This window comes from Oncorhynchus keta, chromosome 36, assembly GCF_023373465.1.
Source record: "Oncorhynchus keta strain PuntledgeMale-10-30-2019 chromosome 36, Oket_V2, whole genome shotgun sequence".
In the NCBI taxonomy this organism is placed as follows: domain Eukaryota; kingdom Metazoa; phylum Chordata; class Actinopteri; order Salmoniformes; family Salmonidae; genus Oncorhynchus; species Oncorhynchus keta.
Window position 1 is genome coordinate 20109407 of NC_068456.1, and position 17350 is coordinate 20126756.

Sequence of the window (17350 nt, forward strand, 5' to 3'; positions counted from 1 at the left end):
TTAAATGTAAAAGTGTTCAGATGTGGACATAAACCAAACACCAGTGGTCCTCCACAATACACACTGTAAACAGTAGTGCATTCTGGAATGCCTAATAGACTAATTATTCATCATATTTAGGAGTAACATCATTTTATCACGTGTCTGGAGCAAAACGTCCATGCTAATGGTTATATCCCAATAATGACAGGGAAGTAAGGGAACACTTCAGAATTGGTGTGGAGGCATGCTCAAAAATTCTCCCCTGAAATTCCCCAGTACCAAACTAGGGTTGAGTGCGTGTGTGCGACTCTGCACGTAGCAGTTTCCGTGGATAGAACCTACCGCCAGATGGCGAGCCGAGGACCGATGACACGCCGAGGCGAGGATAAGAGCGACTGGAGGTTGGGGCTGTCATAAACGGTACCAAAGCAACGAGCAGGGACACCTTTGGAGAGCTTGCGAGCGGCTGCCGGGAATATATTTTGGCCACCGGAGTGTTTTTGTGCCACCGTTCCAAGACAAGTCTCTCTTATCATTTCGGTAATAATTCATGTTTGTTTGCATGTTGACAATTATATGTTTGTCTAAACCTAGCCTAGTGTTAAATTTGATTACCATATCGGATGAGACCTGTATTATTAATATATCAATAACTTTCTCTACAAACACGTTGCATGTCCAATATGTGATATCAATTGCTTTTAGTCAGCCTATTGTCTCTATTCTATCAATCACTCGTCTTGTCATTTATTTATTTGTAGCCTACTTTACGCACAAAACCTAGCGCCATGCATCCTATTCCAAACCCATCCACTGCGTAAAATTCCGATGCAACGTGGGTATGAGTTTATTTACACATGACTGTGCCTGCGAAATCTCTCCGTCTCAATAGACTAGAATGCTTTGAAAACGTTACAGATATTGCTATATTAGGCTATATTTTAAAATGGACATAGTTATGAATATGCCATGGCATTAGCAGGCTATCAAAAGGAAATGTTATACAAACCTTCCTTGGCTAAAAATGAATAAACCTGACACTAAACGAAATCGACAACCGTGGCTGTTACATCGTTGTTTGTGATTGTTACATAGCGGCAAGTCATTTATGCACACGTTGTTACATAATTAACGTGTATTTACTGACCTACAAAGGTACATTGTGTTCATTGACTGAAGGGGCTAACTGAGTTACTTACTGAATTAACAAGTTGTCTCAATATTCAGTTTCTTGCCGATTGCACGTAGTAGAGTGCACGTAGTAGAGCGATCACATCATTCACAAACTCACATCCAGAGAAACGTCCTTGCGGGGGAGGGGCGAAGACGTGGCAGTGCTCTCCACCTTCTCTCTAGCTGATTCTGGAACTTTCACTCATAGCTACAATACCGGTCAAAAGTTTTGGAACACCTACACATTCAAGTTTTTATTTATTTATTTATTTACAATTTTCTACATTGTAGAAGAATAGTGAAGATATCAAAACTATGAAATAACACGTGGTAACCAAAAAAGTGTATAAACAGATTAAAATACATTTTATATTTGAGATTCTTCAAATAGCCACCCTTTGCCTTGATGACAGCTGTGCACACTCTTGCCATTCTCTCAACCAGCTTCATGAGATAATCACATGGAATGCATTTCAATTAACAGGTGTGCCTTCTTAAAAGTTAATTTGTGGAATTTCTTTCCTTCTTAATGTGTTTGAGCCAATCAGTTGTGTTGTGACAAGGAAGGGGGGTATACAGAAGATAGTCCTATTTGGTAAAAGACAAAGTCCATATTATGGCAATAATAGCTCAAATAAACAAATAGAAACAACAGTTCATCAGACATGAAGGTCAATCAATACGGAACATTTCAAGAATTTTTGAAGTTTCTTCAAATGCAGTTGCAAAAACCATCATGCGCTATGATGAAACTGGCTCTCATGAGGACCACCACAGGAAGGGAAAACCCTGACTTACCTCTGCTGCAGAGGATAAGTTCATTAGAGTGACCAGCCTCAGAAATTGCAGCCCAAATAAATGCTTCACAGAGTTCAGGGAACAGACACATCTCAACATCAACTGTTCAGAGGAGACTGTGTGAATCAGGCCTTCATGGTCGAATTGCTGCAAAGAAACCACTACTAAAGGACACCAATAAGAAGAAACACGGGCCAAGAAACACGAGCAATGGACATTAGACCGGTGGAAATTTGTCCTCTGGTCTGGAGTCCAAATTGGAAACTTTTGGTTCCAGCCGCCATGTCTTTGTGAGATGCGGTGTGGGTGAACTGATGATCTCTGCATGTCTATTTCCCACCGTAAAGCATGGAAGAGGAGGTGTTGTGGTGTGGGGGTACTTTGCTGATGACACTGTCTGTGATTTGTTTAGAATTCAAAGCACACTTAACCAGCATGGCTACCACAGCATTCTGCAGCGATATGCCATCCCATCTGGTTTGGGCTTAGTGGGACTATCATTTGTTTTTCAACAGGACAATGACCCAACACACCTCTAGGCTGTGTAAGGGCTATTTTACCAAGAAGGAGAGTGATGGAGTGCTGCATCAGATGACCTGGCCTCGACAAACCCCCGACCTCAACCTAATTGAGATGGTTTGGGATCAGTCGGACCGCAGAATGAAGGAAAAGCAGCCATCATAGCAAAGGGTGGCTATTTCAAATATAAAATATTTTTTTGATTTGTTTAACACTTTGTTGGCTACTACATAATTCAATATGTGTTATTTCATAGTGTTGATGTCTTCACTATTATTCTACAATGTAGAAAATAGTAAAAAATAAAGAAAAGCCCTTGAATGAGTAGGTGTTCTAAAACTTTTGACTGGCAGTGTAAGTCTTTATTCTTCTTAGCCTGGTGTCATAGACTAGATTTAACATATTCAACTTAAATCCGGATCACTAAATTGAGTATGTTAAGCTTGGCATGGTTACATAAGACAGAAGGTTACTTAACACAAATACGAAAGTAGGGTGGCTGGTTAGGCATATATGGAGAATGTCATGCAACATGTTCGAATCTCATCACAGACAAGTTTCAAATCTGTGCTAATTAACAATTTTACAACTACTTAGCATGTTAGCCAAACCTAACCGTTTAACAGAACTCCTAACCATATCCCCTTAGCCACCTAGATAATGTTAGATAAAGTTGCGCCCCTGCATTGTATGGTTTATGTTGTATAAAATTGTAAAGATAAGACCTTTATTAAATGACTTGCGCGGTTAATAGTTCTCTTCTATAATATCAGTGGTTTTGTATGTTTAGGATATTGCAGGTTTTACAGAGTATCTGTACAGACGGGTGCTCCACGACTCTCCCTGAAAACCACAGGAATGGAGCCTTCATATCTACATTTCAAGTGTCAAGTCATGCAGTCTGAAATTCCTCCATGGCATACACTCTTAGCAAAATAGGTGATATCTAGAACCTAAATGGTTTCTTCAGCTGTCCCCATAGAATAACCCTTTGAAGAACCCTTTTTGGTTCTAGATATCACCTATTTTTCTAAGCGTGTAGGCCATGGAGAAATTTCAGACTGCATGACTTGACACTTGAAATGTAGATATGAAGGCTCCATTCCTGTGGTTTTCAGGGAGAGTCGTGGAGCAGAGAGGGTTCTACATGGAACCCAAAAGAGTTCTACCTGGAACCCTTTTGTGTCTTTGTGGTCATAACAGATCAGTTAGCATCTATCATAACAGGTGATTTTTATTTAACTAGGCAAGTCAGTTAAGAACAAATTCTTATTTACAATGATGGCCTACTGGGGAACAGTGGGTTAACTGCCTTGTTCAGGGGCAGAATGACAGATTTTTACCTTGTCAGCTCTGGGATTCAATCCAGCAACCTTTCAGTTACTGGCCCAACACACTAACCACTAGGCTACCTGCCACCCCCTGTGCTTATAAGATATTCCAGTTGAAGGTGAAACAAAGCTCAAACAGAAGGTTTCATTCTAATAGTGTAGGATGTTGACACTTAGTCTGGTCATCCAAAGCTTAGTCATGACTGTGTGTGTTTCATCCAGCCTTTGAAATACACTAACAGCCCCTATAACTCAATTTTAAAGCCAATTTAATACAGTCATTAGTTATATTACAACTTCACTTCACAAATGACGAAACTGTAACAATGTGAGGCTAATGATCTAAAACCTTTTAAAAATGGGATTGACAGACCGGGAAGGTTTTTTCACTCACAAGTGATATTCTGTCTGTGGCACTGGCACAATACCTCTGTCACCTAATACAACCACCAGCTGCTTTGCCAATCCCTTGTCAATATTTCATTTTCCCACTGACTTGCTCTCTATTTGCCATGCATTAGTAACTGGAGGGTAATGACTGACTTCTGTAAGTGTAGCTTGGACATAAGCCTCAAACTGTGAATGAGTGATTGAACCTCATTGAGGTGTGTGTGTGTGTGTGTGTTTCCCAGGTAACACATAGTAATGAGAGAGTTGACGTAAAAGGACTTAACTCTACAGTAGCACTGGATAACACTAACCTCAGGATGGTTTGAAACAAATAGGCCCTACAGACATATGACAAGTACTAACAGATTATTGGTCCAAGGAGGTTAAACCTCAGGGAAAGAACGCAGACTCATTTTGTAAAGTGGTTCGTCTGTTTTCTATACAGGCATAGTGATTTCTCCTGGGACTGGTTACTGCTAGTTGAAACCCAGTTACGGATGGGCGTCTGTAGAGCAGCCATTTGAGGTTAGTGGCTCTCAGAGGCTTGGTAACAGTAACACTTTACATGCTATGGCATAACACTTTGAGGCCATTATCATAACAGTGACACTGTCACTACTGTCTCTCTGCAATAAGGTTGATATTCTTATGAGTTTTATAGCAGATTGGCAGCATAAGTGAAGTGTTACTGTCATTTGAGCACCAGTGAGAAACATTACTGTAAGTGGTGTAGTACTGTGTAAGACAACTCTGTGTCTCTCTGTGATAAATAGAATTGAACACGTGAACGTATAAAGCATTTAACGTGTACATACCGTTTTGCTCTTACAGTTCTTGGCTTCTGGCTCTTTCCACTCCCTGTTGACTTTCATAAAAATATCACCTGTATGTTTCCTTTGTTTTCAATCAAATCCTCACTCTGTTTAAGAAAATGAGGACTTGCCTAAGCCTGTCCATTGCCTAAACCCTCAGTAGATAGTCTCTGTTGGCTGAGTTGGTGCCAGAGGGGGGAAGGTACGTGCAGTGACCTTCACATTGGCAGCGGGTTAGTATTTTTTATACATACTTCATACTTGGCGCTGCTTTCAATCCTGTCTCTCTTTGACCTCCTTATTCATATCATGGTGAGTTATGTTAAAGGTAATCCTATATGCCATAATTATAGATATCCAAATATTATAAATAGTACTTGTGACCTTATTTTTTGGGTCCTTCCTACTTCCTCAGCCTTCTTTTTTCTTTTTTTTTTTACATTTATTTAACCAGGTAGGCTAGTTGAGAACACCTTTATTTAACCAGGTAGGCTAGTTGAGAACAAGTTCTCATTTACAACTGCGACCTGGCCAAGATAAAGCGTAGCAATTCGACACACAACAACACAGAGTTACACATGGAATAAACAAAACATACAGTCAATAATACAGTAGAACAAAATAAAACAAAAAGTATATATACAGTGAGTGCAAATGAGGTAAGTTAAGGAAATAAATAGGCCATTGTGGCGAAGTAATTACAATATAGCAATTAAACACTGGAATGGTAGATCGGCAGAAGATGAATGTGCAGGTAGAGACACTGGGGTGCAAAGGAGCAAAATAAATAAATACCAGTATGGGGATGAGGTAGGTAGATAGATGGGCTGTTTACAGATAGGCTAAGTACAGGTGCAGTGATCTGTAAACTGCTCTGACAGCTGGTGCTTAAAGCTAGTGAGGGAGATGTGAGTCTCCAGCTGCAGAGATTTTTGCAATTCGTTCCAGTCATGGGCAGCAGAGAACTGGAAGGAAAGACGACCAAAGGAGGAATTGGCTTTGGGGGTGACCAGTGAGATATACCTGCTGGAGCGCGTGCTATGAGTGGGTGACCATTGAGCTGAGATAAGGTGGGGCTTTACCTAGCAGAGACTTGTAGATAACCTGTAGCCAGTGGGTTTGGCGACGAGTATGAAGCGAGAGCCAACCAACGAGAGCGTACAGGTCGCAATGGTGGGTAGTGTATGGGGCTTTGGTGACAAAACGGATGGCACTGTGATAGACTGCATCCAGTTTGTTGAGTATGCACAGTAGATAACACGTGCACAGTAGAATGCAGATGTGTGTCACCAGCTTGTATGTTTTAGATGTCAGTGATCGTCAGTCTTGTGTCAAGTGTCTTCCAAACTATCTTCGAGGTTGCCAGATTGGTATTTCCGCATCAGTGCAGATAGGATTTAGATGTATGCACCTGTTTTGAGTTATGTTTTTACTGCAGGATTTAAACAATATAAACTCTTACACTAGGATGAATTGGTGTGTGTCAGCTACAGGACAAAGAGTGCTTCTGCTTTCAGCCAGACCAGCTACTGTTAACACAGGGAGGTTATACTGCAGTCTCTGTCCAATGTTGCCATTAGTTCTTGCATGCAGATAATCTGCTGGATAGTACTGTAGCATTCACGGAACTTCCAGTGATAAAGTTTCCCGCAATGTGGACTTGTCTCTATTGATCAAATCAAATTTTATTTGTCACATACACATGGTTAGCAGATGTTAATGCGAGTGTAGCGAAATGCTTGTGCTTCTAGTTCCGACAATGCAGGAATAACCAACAAGTAATCTAACTAACAATTCCAAAACTACTGTCTTATACACACAAGTGTAAGGGGATAAAGAATATGTACATAAAGATATATGAATGAGTGATGGTACAGAGCGGCATAGGCAAGATGCAGTAGATGGTATCGAGGACAGTATATACATATGAGATGAGTATGTAAACAAAGTGGCATAGTTAAAGTGGCTAGTGATACATATATTACATAAAGATGCAGTAGATGATATAGAGTACAGTATACACGTATACATATGAGATGAATAATGTAGGGTATGTAAACATTATATTAGGTTGCATTGTTTAAAGTGGCTAGTGATATATTTTACATAATTTCCCATCAATTCCCATTATTAAAGTGGCTGGAGTTGAGTCAGTGTGTTGGCAGCAGCCACTCAATGTTAGTGGTGGCTGTTTAACAGTCTGATGGCCTTGAGATAGAAGCTGTTTTTCAGTCTCTCGGTCCCAGCTTTGATGCACCTGTACTGACCTCGCCTTCTGGATGATAGCGGGGTGAACAGGCAGTGGCTCGGGTGGTTGTTGTCCTTGATGATCTTTATGGCCTTCCTGTAACATCGGGTGGTGTAGGTGTCCTGGAGGGCAGGTAGTGTCCTGGAGGGCAGGATGAGGTATTGTCTGTGTGTTTTAAAGACCCCAGGCTAATAGGGATGTGTGTTTGTGGAATAGATGTAATATCTATGTGTGAAGTCCCCTCCTCCCCTATCTGGCCCATCCATCCCCCTCCATGTCCATCCCTGAGGGCAATATAGACAGGCATGTTTGTTCAAACAAGGCCCACGCTACTTCCCTGACACACACACACTGGACGACTAGTGGAGGCTCGCTATGGGGGTAGGAAGAGCACAGTACCACTCCCGCAGGGCTAAGTCATGTCTAGATAGGGGCAGCCAGGCAAAAGCCATGACAGTGCCAACTCCTGAGCTCATGTGCCAAACTAGTCACTCTATGGCCACATCCAAGGGGTTATATTCATCTCAGTGTGGTGGGTGAGGCAGAGAGGAAGTCATTCAATGTAATACTGTTTTAGAGGACTACTCTCTTTGAAACACACGCGCATGCATGCACACACACACCCACCCACACACTCGCTAACACTCCCTTTCTATTTTCTGTTTGCTATTTCCCCATGGCTTATCCTTCCACGGCCTCACACTGACGAAACCACTCTTTGGGGGTTGAGGATTGAGGCCTTGCTGTGTCAGCCTGCAGACAGCCAGGGTTAGGGTTTGTCCTGCCTTCAAGGAATGTCCATTCCCACTTCTATTTTAAGTATTTGAGAGGCAGCACAGGTATAGCTAATTGTATGTGTTTTCTGACCTGTGTGTCAGGATAGTCTAAACTGTGGGGGAAAAAGATCAGTGGACTATGATGCTATAAGTTTCAGATGTATCGGAGAAATTCTGTGAAATATAATTCGCAATTATATTCTTCATCAAGAAATTCTCTCCTGTAGATCATTGGACCATTCTGTCAAAAGGGAACGGCGCTGTTGATTATGACTATTTCTAGTACATTAGATGGCAGAGTGTTTGAGTGAGCAAACAATATACGTTCATTGTCCTTCTTTCACTCCTCCCCATTCTGGCCTCGTCTCTTTTCCTCTCTCTGCCACCTCATCTTTCTCTATCTCTCTGTCTTTCTCTCTCCCAGTATGTCCAGGATGGAGCGACAGTGTTGGTGGTATTTACTGGTGTTGAGCTGCCTGTTCCAGACTCTTTCAGCCCACAGTGACTTTTACACATCCATCGGTGAGACTCCTCCCTTCCCTATGAGATACATAGTCATATGGTTGTGAGACAGGTGTTGGGTCTGCCCTCAAAGCCTGTCTGTCAAGCACATACTGGGCCTTTTATCTACCCGGAAGTACGGGCTTCTACTCATTTCTCATCTATACAGAAGTTGAAAGATATAGTACACAGTGTATTCCTTATCATCATGTGTATGATTGGTTTAACTAAACTTAAAATAAAGTTTGATAATGTGTGTATTTTCCTCCCTTAGGTCACATGACAGATCTGTTGTACACAGAGAAAGATTTAGTCACTTCACTGAAGAATTATATCACGGCAGAGGAGAACAAGCTGAAGCAGGTTAAACAGTGAGTGTCCACACGCACACGAGCAACAGCACACACACACACAGAGTAGCTGAATTGTGTCTCTTCTCCCATCCCTCTCTTAGGTGGGCAGAGAAGCTGGATGTGTTATCAGCCATAGCCATGCAGGACCCCGAGGGCTTCCTGGGAAACCCAGTCAACGCCTTCAAACTGATGAAGAGGCTGAACACAGAATGGGGAGACCTGGAAAGCCTGGTGCTGAAGGACACCAAGGAAGGTTAGATATGATGACACTTTGAAGTTCACATTAGAAGAGATGAAAAGGAAGTTGAAAGGTAGTCCCAAAGCAGCAACGACAGATACTAGTTTTTTAACAGAAAATATTTGCTGCAATGTTTGTTTGTCTTTTAGATGCTCACAGTGAGCATCCTCACAAATGAGGATATCTGTCCTTCTCTCAGGCTTCATCTCTAACCTGACCCTCCAGAGGCAACACTTCCCTACCGACGAGGACCAGACAGGTGCAGCCAAGGCACTGCTCAGACTGCAGGACACCTACAGACTGGACACCAACACCATCTCTACAGGAGACCTGCCAGGTAATTTATTAGGGAGCGCTAGAACCTCAGGCCTTTTATAATTTGTACGTTTGTAACCACTGACTCATCCACAGGAGTGACGCACAAGAGCCCTATGACGGTGGAGGACTGCTTTGAGCTGGGGAAGATTGCCTACAGCGAGGTGGACTACTACCACACAGAGCTGTGGATGGAGCAGGCCCTGAAGCAGCTGGACGAAGGAGAGGAGTCCACCGTGGACAAGGTCACCGTGCTGGACTACCTCAGCTATGCTATTTACCAGCAGGGGGATTTAGGCAGGGCCCTGGAGCTCACCAAGAGGCTACTCATGCTGGGTGAGTTACCCTAATGCGGCTCAGAATGAATGAGTTAAACTAGTCACACCGGGAGTGATTTGAAGGACACACTGACAGAGTTAAAGGAGAGCACACTAAAGGAGCTAAGTTATGGGTTGGGTATACTTGGAGGTTAACTGGTAGTGTAACACTGTGAATGTTAATGAGTGCTGAGGGAATATGATGCCCTCCAGGTGAATCATTGAACAACAGCTGCTGACCTGTATGCCCAGCATAAACTGGTATAGAGGATTACTCATGAAATGTCCCAGGTGGCAGTAGGGTCTGAAGTTAGTGATTCAGATAGATCCAGGTGAAAATTCTAAATTACTCTTCCTTGTCAGTTTACTGTATGCATCAGTATTCCATCTCACTGTCACCTCTCTCTCCTCACTCCAGACCCGGAACACCAGCGTGCCAACGGCAACCTGAAGTACTTTGAGTTTCAACTGATAAATCAGAGGAAGGTCCAGGCCCAGGAGGCCCAGAAGGCCCGGGAGGAGGGCAAGGAGCGAAGGAAGAGACTGACGAGTGATGCCTCCAAGAAGAAGAAGCACTTCAGGGAGCCTGTCCCAGAGAGGAAGATGTATGAGATGCTGTGTCGAGGGGAGGGCATCAAGCTGGTGAGGAGGAATTACTCACTCACATACACACAAAAAATATATCAACCCCTACAAAAATGTCCACTCATTATAATCAACATAATAATGAATATTTCCTGTTACTGCAGGATTATTTTCCTGCTATAAAAACTGGCTCAAATGAAGATCCTACATCTGTACGTGTCAATCTGTCTGCCTTCTTACCTCCCTCTGCCCGCCCCGTCTCTGCCTTGTAGACGCCCCGCAGACAGAGACGGCTTTTCTGCCGTTACTTTGACAACCACGGTCACCCCAAGTACCTCCTGAGCCCGGTGAAGCAGGAGGATGAGTGGGACCGGCCCTACATAGTCCGCTACCATGACATCATCTCTCACGGCGAGATCGAAAAGGTCAAAGAGCTGGCCAAGCCGAGAGTGAGTTCCACTCTCTGTCAGTGTGTGTGTGTGCTATATTGAGATAATAAGGGTTCAGAAGGGTGTCATGACCACACAGATGTGTCTGACGGGAGGGTTTCATGGTCCTACAGAAGTGGATTTGCTGTGGATATGCTCTGAGGCTCGTACTAGTAACTGTCTGACCAGCTGCAGCTGTGTCTGCAGAGTCAAGGCCACTAGTAGACAGAATAAATAGGAAATGTTCATGCTAAACATAAACACTCTTCCCACTGGGCACAGACATAATTTCAACGTCTAGTTTTGATTTACATTTGGTTGAGTTGTCAACTAACATGAATTCAAGAAAACATGTCACCATGTCATTAGATTTAGGTTCAAAGACAGCATTTCCTTACATTGATGACTTTTTCAAATCCAATCAGTCAGACACAGGACTTTTGCTATAAATGGTTAGACAGGACATATTCCCAGAGGGAACAGCAAGCTTTTAGTGTGTGTGGTGAGGGGTGTATACCAAAGAGCCATGGAAGTGGAGGTAGGTTGAGCCCTGTTGGCCCACCCAAAGCAGGGTCTGGGGGGTGGAGGTGGTGTCAGGGTACCCTCTAAACCCCCTCTCCCTGCCTTATAGCTCCGCCGGGCCACCATCTCCAACCCCATCACTGGTGTGCTCGAGACGGCCCCCTACAGGATCAGCAAGAGGTGAGGTGTAGCCAGGTGCAGGCAGGGGGGAGGAGGGTGTCGAGGGGAGGGGTGGAGCAGGAGGGAGATCACCCATAACCCCTCTCCTCATTCACACCCCAGCTCAAACCCCTCCTCTTACACCTGCCACTGGCCTATGCCTCTGAGTCCAGACCGTATTCCTCCCTCCCTCCAATGCTGGAAGACTCCTCTGCAGAAGCACAGAACCATACTTTTACTGAACCCTCCTTCACTCTCTCTGAATCATTTTCTTAGTCTAACCATAAATCAGATTCTAGAATAGTCCAGGGGTGTTCTAGAAGCTCAGAGTATAAGCTAATGAATAAGGAGATATGATTGTATGGTCCTGTCGGTGGTGAAAATGTGTTTCTGCTCAGGAGTTCTCTAGGATGTGAACCCACATCCTAGAGAACTTTTCACAAATCCTCTGTTCCTTTCATCACTAATGTAATCACTAGTTTAGCATTCTCCTAAACTAGAGAATAAACCATTAAGTTATACTACCCTTGGTTAAAGGACTGGCGCTGAAACAACCCCTGGCATACTGCTGGAATAACATTAACCGCTTGTGACCGAATCTGCTTTTCTCTCTCCTTTCTCTGTTTCTTTCAGTTCCCGTTTCCCTCTACTTCATCTATCGTTTTGGTGTGTTATCTCTCTCGCTCTCTCGCTCTCTCGCTCTCTCGCTCTCTCTCTCTCTCTCTCTCTCTCTCGTGTGCCCGGGCAACTAGCCATGGCAGCCACAGTACATGACCCCCCTAACTGGGAAACTCACCACGGTCATGCACAGAGTCTCCAAGAGGTAAGGGGTCAAAGGTCATAATACATACCCCCCCCCCCATCCCCTCTGGTCTCCCATCCCATACTGCCCTACATCCCCAGGATGTGCTACCCAGGTTTTGGAAGGTCTTTGGGTCAGTAGGGCCACCTCTTTATGCAATGAATCTATGCTGCTCTCTTACAATCAGATGAATGAGGTCATTCTGGCTTCTCTCCTCCTCTGTGCTACTGTGCAGACAGGGCCAATTACACCTCAAGTTTGTGCACACGAACGAACGCACATCCACACACATTCTCTCTCTCAGTTCATGATTTTGATGAGTAGTGAGTGCCCACTTGTATAGATCTAATATACCAGACAACCCCAATCTATGGTCAGACTGCTGATTGTAGGGGAACATGCCAATCTTTAGTCATAGTTACTTTAATAACTTTCATCTTCTTAAAAATAGAAATGCTCATGCCACACCCATACCACACCCATACCATCCCACATCAATTTGGTTTTTACTGCCCCTGCTTATTACTGTGTATATTGGAGTGTATATTTGTGTGTGTGTTTGCTAGGGTGTGCACGTGTGTCTGCATGCAAGTGTAGATGTGTGTGTGTGTCTGTCTGCCTGTGTGTCTGGGTCTGTGTCTTCATGTTGAAGTATGTGCAACTGTGTGTGTGGTGAAGGGTTAACTGAACTGAGCGTGAACCTCATTTAAACTGACAACAAGGTCAAAGTGGGAGAGTAATCACCGCAGGGGAGAGAATTTGAAGGAAGAGAGACTTTTTGACCTAACCACCACTCTATCATGTCCAATTTATATTTTACTGTCTTCACTTCCCTAACAGCAACTTCTAATAAATCACTTTACTCACACACACACATAGACTAACACACATCTTAGTTTTGAATTTGGCTAACCTTACAAGGAATTTCAGTATTAAGTAATACACACAGTATGTTGCACTGGGAAAGAGGAGTCATCTTATTGGCTGAGAGATTCAACAATGTATCCAATAAAAAGGGATGGTGTGTGTAGAGCAGATGGCTGAACTTGAATGGACCTCAAACGTTAGCCCTCTCGCCGTGAAATCATTACGGCCACAACTGCTACAACTCTCACTTTATGCAGTGTATGGCAAATCTACTAAGCAGAGAATCTACAATTTTAATGCTATTTTCTGTGGTTTGACACTTTTTTATTTTCACACTGTGCCTTGTGGTGCATGACCCAGAAAAACGAAATAATCTTGAGGTCCATGAAATGACAGATAGGTTATTGTGACGTCTTTATATGATATGTGAAAGAAGCCATGACTCCCAGTGAGAATGGAATGCTCCCTGTTGGAGGGGGTGGTTTAGACCACTGGGCCAGGGTGAATGGTGAAAGACTGGTAGTGTTCACTAAAAGCATTCAAATAATTCTCCCCTCTGGGCCCCTAAAGTAAACTCATCAACCTTCAAAGCCCTTGTGACCTCCAGAGCTCTCCCAAGTCACGCGATGACTGCAAACTCAGAGTTTCAACCTATAGAAGGCTTACATTATTGAAAAGTACATAAAAAATATGCACAACTGTATTTAGTTACTCCTAAACTTCACTCTGACCAATGTACGCTGAGCTGATTGGAGACTCTGTCGGGACGCTTTCTAAAGTCCTTCCTCTTCCTGCCTTTACGCTCCTCCCACTTCTCATGTATCATCTGCATGTAACACATGAACCTATTGTAGTTGATATATTTAATCTTCAGCAGTAGCTTGCAGCATGCTTTGTCTGTTCTCTCTCCCTCTCCTAGACTGTTCATCTGTAATAACTACTGTACTATAGTGACTCTACCACCCCCCTGTATTTGACCTGTTATCCCTGCACCCCTGTGCCCTTCCCCTGTCCCAGTGCATGGCTGACAGCGTATGAACACCCAATGATTGACCAGATAAACCAGCGGATTGAGGACCTCACAGGTCTGGAGATGGACACTGCGGAAGAGTTGCAGGTAAAGTGTGTGTGTTTGTGTGTGTGTCGTTGTTTGAGATGGTTGACAGTTACATTTCCAATATTAATGATCTCACTGTTGCTTTGCAGGTTGCAAACTATGGTGTGGGTGGGCAGTATGAGCCCCACTTTGACTTTGGACGGGTTAGTATTGCCCTGCAGCCTTGATTTAATGACCGCACACATTACTGCTGTATGACGTTTTTGGATTGCATATAGCAGGAATCATCAACTAGATTCAGCAGCCAGACGATTATTTTCTTGAGCAGATGGACAGGGGGCCGGACCATAATTACTAATCATTTGTGGACTGCAAATTGACCGCAAGAAGCCCAAACAGATATGCTGTATGTGATTGTACACAAATGTTAGCAAGGTTTGAAATTATTATGTTTTAGTCAAATTACATATCTCTCTATTATTTATGGAACTACTTTGGAACAGAATTCCAAAATTAAAATAACTTGGAGCTGTTTTGATGGTGTTGTTAGAGTCTTTTATGTAAACAAGAAAATCGAATGGGCAACTGTGACATTTAGGATCTGGCATTTCTGCTCATAATGATCACGTGATGTCATGATCATTTGTTTTTCTCGCTCTACAGAAAGATGAGCCTGATGCCTTCAAAGAGCTGGGCACTGGAAACCGCATAGCCACCTGGCTTTTCTATGTGAGTGCTCTGTATTCATGGGACTGCTTCCTTCTTTGCCCCCTACCCTAAAATAAATACAATTTTTTTGGTCTCTTGAAGAGTCCAAGGTGATAATAGTTTATTCTTTAATCAATTCTAGATGAGTGATGTGGCAGCAGGAGGTGCTACAGTATTCCCAGATGTGGGTGCTGCAGTATGGCCCAAAAAGGTGATTAAAAGCTTGTGAGCAATGAGCATGTGTATTAGCAGCCTAGAGTGTGTGTATGACTGTAGGTACATAGTTCCCAGTATCCTGTCTCTACTGTGTGTGATGTATTACAGGGGACTGCAGTGTTCTGGTACAACCTGTTTCCCAGTGGGGAGGGAGACTACAGTACAAGGCACGCAGCCTGCCCAGTATTGGTGGGCAACAAGTGGGGTGAGTTTGTGTGTTGAAACTACCTAAATTTAGCTCTGTAAATGTATATGACACTGTTATAACCATAGACATCCTATTAAATTACCATTATTACTAGTTACTAGTTCATTCCTAAATCTGTAGTTATAACTCCCGCTACTGTCATTCCATTACTATATATATTATTATTATATTATATATATTACTTTTCTCAAGTGATCATTGTTGTGGTCTTCACCAAGTTATCTCTGATATAAACTGAGTGTAGAAAACATTAAGAACACATTCTTAACATTGAGTTGCCCTCAGAACAGCCTCAAATCGTTGGGGCATGGACTCTACAAGGTGTCGAAAGCGTTCCACTGGGATGCTGACCCATGTTGACCCCAATGTTTCCCACAGTTGTGTCAAGTTGGCTGGATGTACTTTGGATGGGGGACCATTCTTAATACACACTGGAAGCTGTTGAGAGTGAAAAACTCAACAATGTTGCAGTTCTTGGCACATACTACCATGCCCAGTTCAAAGGCACTATTTTGTCTTGCCCATTCACCCTCTGAAAGGGGCACATACATAATCCATGTCTCAATTGTCTAAAGGCTTAAAAATCCTTCTTGAACCTGTCTCCTCCCCTTCATCTACACTGATTGAAGTGGATTTAACAAGTGACATCAATAAGGGATCATAGCTTTCACCTAGATTCACCTGTCTATGTCATGGAAAGAGCAGATTTTCCTAATGTTTTGTACACAGTATTCCAGACTAGAGTACTGTAGATTTTTTACCAGACTAGGCTATGGTACAGTAGCTAACTTCTTTCTCTGTCCTCCTTGTCACCCTCAGTATCTAACAAATGGATCCATGAAAGAGGGCAGGAGTTCCGGCGACCCTGTGGCCTGAATGAGACTGCATGATAGGGGAAGGCTTTCCCTTCCACGCCCCTCTTCCTCTACCCCTTGCTTTCTCTTCAACCCCAGGGCCTGAGAGCACTGCTGTGGATGACAGGCCGTGAAAAGGGGGCCATTGGCATCCCTCCTTCTACTCCTCTTCCTACCTCCTTCACGCCATCCATTCCTTACCCCAGCTCTGTACCTCTCTGAGCCCAGGATGTTTTGGGGCTTCCAGCTTGGACAGTATTAGTGGTGTTCTGACTGACATGGTGCTCTCATGGCTCTTTGATATGTCTCAAGTGAACACGTTGTGTGTTCACCCTTATGTCTTTGTTTGCACTCTTTACGGGCTCTGTACACAGCAAAAATGGTCATTTCAGAGCACAGGTTCTGCGTCTTGCTCTGTTCTAATGTAAATAATATGTCCTCTCTAAGTGCATGTCCATAGTATGCCATGGACTGTTTTCTCAATTCAGGTCAAGTGTTCACTCCATCTCTTATTTCAATACTGATGTCGCTCCAGTTTATAGTAACATATCTCTCTCAAAAACACACACCACACACACTCCAACACTCCCACATACAGCACAGACAATCTTATGTGACGTTTAACTGTTTATAGGTGAGGTATCATTTGTTTATTGTTTTTTAAGATCTGGTTTGGTATTTAACCGACTTTGGATTTGAATAGTCACTCACATTTTTAACAGAACATTTGATTCTTTGGCCATACAGATGAGTTGCACTTCCCCATTTGTGTGATGGAAAAGAGGGAGGAAGAAACATTGGACATGGTGTCTTTTAAAATCTTGGAAAATTCAATCAGATTCATGCAACCTTAAAGTGTACCAATGTGGGCCCATCCCGAAAAAGTTGTGGTGTTTTTTAGAAGGCAAGACAAATCATTTCTGGTGTTTTCCCCACTGAAAAGTATTGTGAGGCCTGTTTCTTTATGTAATACTATCTGGGGGCCTCAAGGAGAAACATGATATTTATATCTGACAAGATTCACCCATTGTGTGGTTTGTACGTCCTTTCAAATATGCAGGAATATTTTTGGAAGTGTGAAATTAATGTTTTCTATAGAAATAAAGTCTAAATGTCATTGCTACCCACCTGAGTGATGTTGTTTTTTCCCCCTCTCATCAACTACATTTTTTAAAGCCCTCAGCTATGACC

General features: G+C 43.1%; 2 protein-coding genes across 2 annotated transcripts in view; one reads left to right on the forward strand and one right to left on the reverse strand.

Annotated features, from left to right (window-relative positions):
- LOC118369775 (uncharacterized) overlaps positions 1-7799 on the reverse strand; it is a 27163-nt gene extending 19364 nt beyond the window's left edge. The window contains exon 1 of the mRNA XM_035754466.2: positions 5009-7799. The gene's annotated coding sequence lies outside the window, so the exon portion shown is untranslated. The remainder of the gene's footprint in view (positions 1-5008) is intronic.
- On the forward strand, positions 344-17282 carry LOC118369773 (prolyl 4-hydroxylase subunit alpha-1-like). Its single transcript, XM_035754464.2, has 15 exons — positions 344-522; positions 8454-8551; positions 8805-8901; positions 8985-9136; positions 9321-9458; positions 9533-9772; positions 10172-10395; positions 10611-10787; positions 11398-11468; positions 14134-14233; positions 14323-14376; positions 14837-14902; positions 15024-15092; positions 15206-15302; positions 16125-17282. Exons 2-15 carry the CDS (start codon positions 8455-8457, stop codon positions 16193-16195), a joined length of 1653 nt encoding a protein of 550 aa, XP_035610357.1. The 5' UTR covers positions 344-522; position 8454; the 3' UTR covers positions 16196-17282.
- Positions 17283-17350: the final 68 nt, after the last annotated feature.

What these genes read in the sequence shown, in the direction of transcription:
- LOC118369773 (XM_035754464.2), top strand. Translation starts at nt 8,455, where the DNA reads ATGTCCAGGATGGAGCGACAGTGTTGGTGGTATTTACTGGTGTTGAGC. An exon ending in AAGCTGAAGCAGGTTAAACA is followed by an intron (nt 8,902 to 8,984) that starts GTGAGTGTCCAC and finishes TCCCTCTCTTAG; the next exon opens with GTGGGCAGAGAAGCTGGATG. An exon ending in CCCTACAGGATCAGCAAGAG is followed by an intron (nt 11,469 to 14,133) that starts GTGAGGTGTAGC and finishes CCCCTGTCCCAG; the next exon opens with TGCATGGCTGACAGCGTATG.